This window comes from Electrona antarctica (genome assembly GCF_951216825.1).
Source record: "Electrona antarctica genome assembly, chromosome: 14".
Classification (NCBI taxonomy): Eukaryota; Metazoa; Chordata; class Actinopteri; order Myctophiformes; family Myctophidae; genus Electrona; species Electrona antarctica.
In genome coordinates this window covers 14542630-14552553 of record NC_136795.1, presented here as the reverse complement: position 1 = coordinate 14552553, position 9924 = coordinate 14542630, and the positions used below count along the sequence as shown (strand labels likewise).

Genomic DNA, 9924 nt, shown 5'->3' with positions numbered 1-9924 from the left:
GTGCATTTATGCAGTGGCTTTATCCAAAGCCCTTAACATTCACACACGCACACACGCTAGAGGCAGAGCAAACCATGCAAGGAAGGAACCAAGCTGCTCATCATCAGGAGGAGGTTGTTCAGTGTCTTGCTCAAGGACACATCGACAGTAACAAAGTTGGAGCCGGGGATTGAACCGGGACCCTTCTGTTTCTCAATCTGCCTCTCTACTTCCTGAGCCACATTGGGCAGCAGTCACATCAATTCCTGAAGGTTTCTGGATGATTGTAAAAGGACTGGTACAAGAGGAATTAAAAAGTACAAACATGCAATACATTTAAAATCTGTTTTTGTCGTTGTTTTTGCTGATATGGGACAGGAATGGGCAAATGTTGATATAATGGGCCCTATTTTCACCATGATGCTATACCCTGTATGCCTAAACTTCTTTGCTTTTTTATATTTAAATCTGCTTTCTGCTTCAATGCCCCTACTTCATGGAACACTCTACAACAAACACTAAAAATGTATTCCCCAATATCCTATGGACAATTTAATAACCTGCTTTTAAATCTCCCTACCTCAATATGTGCTTGTTTTTAACTTATGCTTTATTTCACTGCTTGTGTATGCCTTACTCGTAGATTTGTTTTTATGTTTTATATCTGTCTTAATTTTATATCTGTCAGTAAATCTCACATACTGAGACATGACAGTTAAGTCAAAGAGACACAGTTTTTAGACTGCAGTCTGTGTCAAACATACTGCTTCACTGACTGCTAATAACCACACACCCTACTGCTCAAATAAACATTTTTGCACACCCACCCAATTGTGAATTGTAGCATGTGAGGTGTCAAACTATAGGGTTTTCATGATTCTGAGCCCATTCCAAGCATTAGTTTTGCACAAAAACACTCCTTGGGCTAAATTCGGCCATATCCACAGCCCAAATGTGCTGACCTCGTTGTGGCCATGGCCACAACGGCTATGGACGTTTTTAGCCCAAGGAGTATTTGTCATGCAAAACTAATGCTTTGAATGGATCATGAAAAACCCCTAGTTTGACATAGTCTTTTCCACACCAACCCTTGATATTATATCCAGATATGGTAATATAAATTACCATAAAAGTATTGTATAGAACACAAATACTGATAAAGGATGACAGTCTACTTTGCACTTACTATACTGTACATGATAGCCAGTTTACAAAAGAAGCCAATAATGTTATATAATTGATATTGTTTGTTCACAGAGTACTGGTGAATGTATCAGTAATATTGAATCCACTGCGCACAGAAATACAGTGCATATACAGTAGGTAAATTTCTACCTTTTTTGTTGTCTGGAAAATAACTTGAGAATGGATGGCCGGCTTTCCATGAAACTTTAAAGGCAACGATCCTTAGGCTGCCCTGAAGAGATGACTAACTGGCGTCTGGGAGACGCAACTCCCGTTGGGAGACACAACTCTCGATCCTGACGGCCTTTACTGCGTGTCACCCCCCTGCGTGTCACCCCCTCATTTCCTGTCAGCCTACTCTACTGTATACCTATCCCTCTATACAAAAATAAAAATAAATCATTATTTTGCATATCCGATATTAACTTGTGATGAAATGTGAACTACACACGCAGTCTGGAAGATATTGTTGGGGGAATCACCCTGTCTTTATAAATAAAATGTATCACGCGTGCTGTCGGCTGGTAATGTGTGAAATGACTGTTTGACACTAGCTGTCACATTTTGGTAGAGAGAAAACTGCAAACGCCATGTTCAAAGTGCACATGTATGTGGTAGACGCGCTCCGCCCACAGAGGTTGTCGTACGTAAACAAATGATAATGAGGGGGAGGTGTGTAGGTACATGCGATAATTATACGTCACACTATCAGTTTTTATTTCATTGGCCCGTTTGACTGTCAAGTGTTCAGCCTCCAGGAAGAAACCCTAAATACAAAGTTAATACACCATTGCACATAAAAACGACTCCAGGGTGTCTAATGAAGTACTGTCACCTCATAGACACATAGAAAACTGGAAAAACACAAAAATTGTGGCACTCCATCTTTAAGGTGGAAATGGCATGTCTTGAGAGTTGCACAGTGCTGGCACTGGCAGAAGTATACACTCTACTCAACACAATCTTTCTACTTTCATTATTTCATTACAGGAAGACATGGCCAAAGCATTTCCAGGGTCCCCAGCCAAAAACGTTGAGAACCCCTCAGGTCACACTAATTAATATATATTGCACTGGCAATTGTCTTAATTGCCCTAATGCCCGTTACATTATCTGGAGAGAAGAATGTTGGTCAGTACTTTCATGGCTCCACTACTAAGGAGCAGGACTGTGCCATATAAAGCCCTTTGAGCCAAGGAAATGGATTCAGTGGTGTCATAGCAACAGCTCACAATCAGTCTGGGCACAGAGAGCAAGCATGGGAGAGGCCGATGATAATATACAATGTCTTGTCCAATGTCCAATATTGTGTTTGCAGGGAACATTTTAAATGTAATGTTTTTTATTCTTTTTAACTATGTTAAATACTCTGAATACAACAAAATACATTACTGAGATTTTAATAGTTTCCGTTAGATGATTTACAGTACCAAACAAGTAAAAGTAATAACCTACCATGTCCTGTGCATGGGATAGTTGGGTATTTTAATTTTGGGGTACTGTAGGTTCTGACAGAACCTACAGTACAAAAACAAATCCACAGTGAGAACTCACATCACATCATGAACTGAACTCACATTATTTGATGTCCTGTGACTGTGTAAGGAGCTACATTATGGTTTTCAATTGAACAGGGTGGTTGGTCCTCTTCATTGAATGCAGCGATTCCATTACGACAACAAACAATGACCACATGCTTCTTGAGTGTGCCTGGGTGACTCTACATCTCTCTACCGGGTAGTCTACCCCTTTGCTTTTCCACAAAAAAGGAAAGGGGCCATCTGTTAAAGAATATATATATATATATATATATATATATATATATATATTTCTTGTTAGCTTGTATTTCTACGTTCTTAATATTCTGTTATGGGAAAACGACTGCAGATGTGTCAGATTACTAGGTGCGAGTGCAGACCATTTATACAGTTCAATGAGGGACAATCAAGTGGTCAGTTTAGAGAACACGCCACCCACACAGTAAACACTTGAGGCCGTGAGGAGTGCTGTGAAACTCCTGCCACTTCAGAAATGGACCAGCGATAAGACAGAGACGGACATGAAAGAACCGCTCACCGTTAAGTCCCCCTGTCCCAAATATGTGAGCAAGGAGGCTCCAGGATTCCATTATGAGCCGATGCTGATGAGATCCCTCTGTCTGTCACATGCCTCCCACTGGGATCTGAATCTATTACAGCCTGACATCAGCTTGAGTATGTACTACATTAAAAAGAACAGTACATGATATGCCTCAGACTGGATATTGTGATTAGCTTTAGCAAGATTTCTGCACACGTTTTAAGCTAGGTTTATTTTACACCTGTGTAATTACGAATTAATTAATTAACATCTAAGGGACAAATTGTGTTTGCAGAATAGATGTCATTCAATCATGGACAACAATGACATTGTATTGGCATAATTCTCCTTTGACTGGGCGGCACTCGGGCAGTCCAGTGCGGACTGCTTTAATGCACTGACCTATGGATGATGAGCCTCAAATTGCCTGATATATCTAGAAATGAGGACTATTAGTTTCATGCAAAGACAGTTGTGACAGAGAAGGTTTGCCTGCTCCTCTCTGGGACATGAGAAGATGCTTTACATAAAGACTGAATCCTGCACGTGACAAGCATGCTGGTGGAACAAAGTGTACTGAGATGACTTGCTGAAGAGGGTGACCGTGTCTCCAATACGGCATGGCCGGAAGGACATCAGGAAGGAGGTGTAACACTCATACATACATAAAAAGCACAATGTATTGTTAAAGACAACCTTCATGGCCTTTCAAAGGGTAATGAATAAACAGATGACAGATCTATTCATGAAAACTCAGGAATCTTTGTCAGGGTACTATGGCTCTAAACATCATTCATATCGGTATTACTGGTTGTTATAATGTTGATGATCAAGTAATTGAGGTTTCTTTTGCCATTGCTGCACTTGCCAATCTGATTAAAAGAGGCCAAGCTTAATGGCTCAAATGTAAATGAGGACAACATACTGTTTGACAAAAACAAAATGTGTTTCTGTCAACAGTGTGGGCGCAAGGACAGCGGCATGCACCCTAGAATATATTAAAAAACATGGCGTATGCTGCTTTACATGATTAAAGCTCACAAACCAGATCAATTGGCACTCTCAGAGTAAACAAAAACAATGAGTAGATTGACCCATCAAAATGCACCATGAGTCAGTGTGAGATGGGATGACAGTAATCACCACCCCTACTATTTGCACTGACATATAATGGAAAAACAGAACGCCAGTCTCAATTTCTGTTCACATATTTGTTTTGCACAACTATCTTATTATCTTTCCTGTTATTTTCTTTAGAAATGCTGTAATTCACCACATATGGCGTTGAGTTGCTATCTCATCCTTCTGGTCACTCATTTATTCATCCTTTAGTTTTCTGTATATTCCATATTCTCTATACTTTACAGCTGAAACATAATACAATTTACAATTACAATTTAGGCATTTAGCAGACATCCGTATCCAAAGTGAGGTACAATAAGCAAAAGCAACGCAATCACAACTGCATAGAATGCAGAGAAACTAGGATCAGAGGTAAACCAAGAACCTGGCATCAGTCTAAACAATATACTATGGAAATAATCTGTACAATGAAACTATAGGATCAGGATACCAGGTAAACAATGAACCTATAGCAACAGTATAAATAACATTCTATATAAATGACATTGTTAACATTGTAGTCAAGAAAACAATACTAACAAAAACATGAGAACGAGTGACCAAGACATGTCTGCATGGTAGAAATATCTTCAATTCCTATAGCACATACAGTAGGTTGCAGAAAGGGGTACAGCAGGGAAAGTGCTAGAATGGTAGAGTCTGACAGACATACATTATGCTACCTCGATGACCAGGGAAGGTGCAAATCTACAGTATGTATTATGGTATATCTTCTATCCCAAGAAAGTGCGATCCTAAATTGTACAGTATATATATAGCCTACTATAGCCTACCCTAGGTGAAGTTACCATAATGTTTACTAGTGATAGAATGTGACCTTCTCACATGGTTTGAAAAGAAAAAGTGAACTGACCTACTAAGGAATGTGTATTCTTATAACGTGAAACAATATTGAATTCTAAAACCCATTTTTAGAATGTATCAATAGTGAAAGGAATGCAACAATACTTTTGTTCTGCATTCTACAGATCGCTCATTCCAGATAATGTAGCATATTGCATCTGGATACAGATGGATTGTTAATGCCAGATGTAAGTGGGGCCAGTGACTTAAGCACATCATTTATTCGTATCACCTCTCCTCTTTCAGTTGTATTCCCTGAAATTTGCATGGCGTTCTCCAATTGGCCAAATAGTTTACTCAGGGAGTTACTTCACAGTCTGATTGGCAGAGAGCCAAGGGTGGGTGTGGAATATCTGTGACAGAGAAAGCCCATAAATACTGAGCGCAGCCAGACTAAAACACACAGATGCGTGCATCATTTCTGTTCGCTCTGCTGCACTCTCCATTGTCTCCAATGCCTGCCTGCACCAGCAGCTAGACTCCTCTGATTACCCCTCTTATGATACCCCTGTTTTAAATCCATCTCTGTGATTTGTCCAACAAAAGATTCACAGGCAGAGCTGCAGAGGAAAGGAGGAGATAGTTACTTGGATAGAAAAGGAGAGGGACGAGACAGATCAAGCTCTTGGTGAATGAGAGAGAGAGAGAGAGACAACATGTCCCTAGAAGTGAAGGAGAAGATAGAAGTTCGCCTGGTGTTCCTGGGTGCAGCCGGCGTGGGCAAGACAGCCCTGATCCAGCGCTTCCTGCAGAACACCTTCGAGCCCAAGCACCGGCGCACGGTGGAAGAGCTCCACAGCAAGGAGTACGAGGTGGGGGGCGTCAAGGTCACCATCCACATCATGGACACCAGCGGCAGCTACTCCTTCCCCGCCATGCGCAAGCTCTCCATCCAGAACAGCGACGCCTTTGCCCTGGTGTACGCCGTGGACGACCCCGAGTCCCTGGCGGCGGTCAAGAGCCTCCGCGACGAGATCCTGGAGCTCAAGGAGGACAAGTTCACGCCCATCGTGGTGGTGGGCAACAAGATCGACCGGGAGGACGAGCGGCTGGTGTCCAGCGAGGACGCGCTGTCCACGGTTGAGCTGGACTGGAACAACAGCTTCTTGGAGGCCTCGGCCAAAGACAACGACAACGTGCAGGAGGTTTTCCGTCGGCTGCTCCAGCAGGCCAACCTGCCCAGCCACCTCAGCCCCGCCCTGAGACGCCGCAGGGAGACCTTCCCCAACGAGGGCAACAACCGACCCCCCATGAACAAAACCAACAGTTGCATCATATCTTAATAGAATGGTAGAGAGGACAACAGAGAGAGAGAGAGAGAGAGAGAGAGAGAGAGAGAGAGAGAGAGAATGATAGGATAGGATAGATGATAGGATAGAAAGATGACGGAGAGGAGGAGAGAATTGTCCAAAAGAAACTCAAAGAGACATTGTTCAGGGAGTGGACTTGCCGGAGTCAGTCACAGAGAGATGCAGTTGAATTACTACTATGCTACAACTGACCGACTGCGAAGAAAAAACTAAATGGATCAAGGATCTATGATGGCTTCAAACATAAGTATAAGCCACTGAAGCCAGTATAAGCCATTGTGAGCATTGGCTATGACTGAGGCGGAGAAATACTGTGAAGTGGCACACATCTTGTCCACACAAGGATGAGAAATCACATTGCTCAACTGTATTGGACACTGCAGTGGGGATTCTAAATGCTAGAATATATGAAAAAAAGGGGAAAAAACAGTAGTACAATAGCAAAATTGTGACAGGTAAAAATTCTCTTTTGACTCATATCTAACTCTGTATAAGGTGACTGTTGTGACTGTACTGCCAGTGTTGTGGAAAAGAAAGACGTGAGGCCAAGTTCCTGAGATCATAGATGAAATGTACCGTATGTGCATATGGTGTTTTTTTGTGTTTGTTTTTATGAATCATATAAATGGCAAAGCATTTATCTGGGGAAAACATTTCTATTTGCAACAGCAATTTTCTGAATCCTATTGAGGACCTTAACCCACATTCTGAACTGTTTCTTTAGAATTGTCTTTTGTATGCACATTGAGTTTACATTGGAATTGTTATTTTGCACTTATATTCCTGTTCTGGATTGTTTGTCTGATTATTTGTTTGAGTGCAAGAAGTGGTTGTCACAAAAACGATGTATCATCCTTTTAGAATTGATTTTTCATACTGTATTATGTTCAATTCAAGGTAAATAAAAACACTTTCTCTGAACCATAAAAAGTTGAACTAATCTCTACCGCTGTATACATTTACTGAGGATATGAAACGAGTATAGAGACAAATGCTGAAATCAACTATCACCTTCACTGCATAGACACACATTTCAGGGGTCAGGTCTTACAGGGTTAATCCTTCCATCCACATGCCATGACAAATAACGGAATTGTCAAAGTAATAATATCCCTTGATCCTCAACCGTTTTCCATCTAAACCAATGGAAATCTATAACGGCTGTAAGAAACGACAGGAGTCTCAAAATTCTCCATTCTGAAGATCACTTCAGATTCATGGATTTCTGTCCCAGATCATATTAAATTGATTCTGAGATACGTATATATTAACCCTGTTAGATATGTTTAGTTTACTGAATTGTATGCCACATGGAACAGGGCATATATGTGAAACATTGGACTATGATTCCCACCACATTTGTAGACGCTTGACACAGTTTCACGGCTTCTACAGTATTATCAATCTGAGCAACCGCTCAACCTTCACACCGTTTTGTCTTGCACCACCCTCTAGTGGTAGATCACGTACATTACTCAGCAATAATGAACGCTCACTGTCAATGAATGAGGAAGCAAGAGCATTTGAACAGCAGACATTAGATATCACAGAACCACAGTATGGGTTAGAAAAAAGATGACTATTAGTCGGAAATTAACGGAACACTGTGTTCCTCTATCGAGTACAATTTCAGATAACGAATAGTTGAGAGAGGGAACTGGGTGGCTACTGTAGGTCAGTAAGGCCACTGTTCAATTTACAGGACATTACATAACCACAAAATAAATAAAATAAAATCAGATTCATTCTGAAATGTACATTTAAAGAAGATATTTATATGTATACGTTTATTTCAATTTGGTAGAGACAGCACATACTGATGAACACCACACGTACAATGCAATGTAAATACACCAGATTTAGGAAGAATGCTCATTTCCACCCATTTTCCCCATACAAAAAAACAAGCAACAAGATAAACCGCTGTGCAGCTTACTACAGTAGACGTTCAGTTACACAACATGCTTGTGATATATGAACACCTCAGATTTGGCAGTCATTTTTGTAACTGACAATGCATGAGAAGAAAGGGAGCATTTCTAGGTCACTAGGTGACGGTCTACTCTGATTATAGTGTGTAGCAGCACTGCCTGGATCACAGTTCTATATGGGGGTGGATGGATGCATAGTGTGCTCGCAAATGGCACAAAAGCTTCCCAACTGCCAAAGTTCATGGCTGAAGCGCGCATGCACGTGCGCATGCACGTACACGCGCACTCACACGCACACGCACGCGCACACACACACACACACACACACACACACACACACACACACACACACGAGATGTGTTTCCCCTTTCCAGCCACACTAAAGAGACAAGGTGCATTGTTTCTCCTGGCTCAGACGAGGAAGTGAACTGTGATTATCATCTCTCTGGTTCCTCTTTGTGTCCCGTTTAAACTCACACCTGTGTCCGTTTGTATCACTGCAACCCATCATCTTCCACACTCGGACCGAGATGCCTGGCAGAGGATGCCCCGGTGAAAATGAACGCTTTTCATCACAGCTGCGAGGAACATGCAGGAAACGATAGCTAAGTTTTGCAGACCATACTGTTACAATGTCTGGTGTTTTATAAACAAGTTAGAGAGGATATCAAACTTTTATACCAATTCAAAACAGTAAAGCAGTTTTACAGTTATGAGGCGAATGCGGTAAGCCCGGTCTTTTACAACTGAAAGCACCGGTCATGATGTAAATGTATTAGTATGCAGATCAACAAACTGAATACACACTTATAGCAAATTCTTTGTTCTGTGCCGTGTCTGTAACCTGTCTCTGACCCTAGACTTGGTCAAAGCTCCTCAGTGTTAGATGGATACCTGAGAAGTTTGGAACGAGTACAGGGTCTCTGACTGTTCCACGTTTTACACCTCTTGCTTGTTTTCAAGTTGATTGATTTAGCCATGTTCATAAATCCAGATTAGATCAATAGTATTGCATTCTCTGACCTCCTACACAGTACATTTGTCAGTGTCAATTTAAATTGCCACTAGGCCTATATACACACAACCTCAATTCTACAGTTCCTGCTTCAGCAAGTAATTGTTCTGTGTGGAGACTGCATTTGTAGTAATTTCACTTAATAAAAAGGATCCACTTCACGGAACCACTGTCATATTTTGTACAAACTGTTACCTGTTAATAGCTCACTAGTCTTGCGTTGGACAACTATTCCACAATCACCGAATGCTATATAGACGCATGTATGACGGCAACAGTCTGGCCACGCAAAACGAATAGCTCACATGCAAATCCCAGTCAGTCCAAGTGCAGACAACCTAGGCCTGACTGAAAATAACACATCTACAAGCTGAGCTCCCAACACGTCGCAACACATTGTGAGCCTGTAGATGGCTATTTTCAGTGAAGAGAGTTGGTG

At 41.4% G+C, this 9924-nt stretch overlaps 1 protein-coding gene across 1 annotated transcript; it reads left to right on the top strand.

Moving 5' to 3' along the window:
• Positions 1 to 5885: 5885 nt before the first annotated feature.
• On the top strand, positions 5886 to 6512 carry LOC306936736 (ras-related protein Rap-1b-like; the record flags this gene model as incomplete). Its single annotated transcript, XM_079520356.1, has 1 exon — positions 5886 to 6512. One exon carries the CDS (start codon positions 5886 to 5888, stop codon positions 6510 to 6512), a length of 627 nt encoding a protein of 208 aa, XP_079376482.1.
• Positions 6513 to 9924: the final 3412 nt, after the last annotated feature.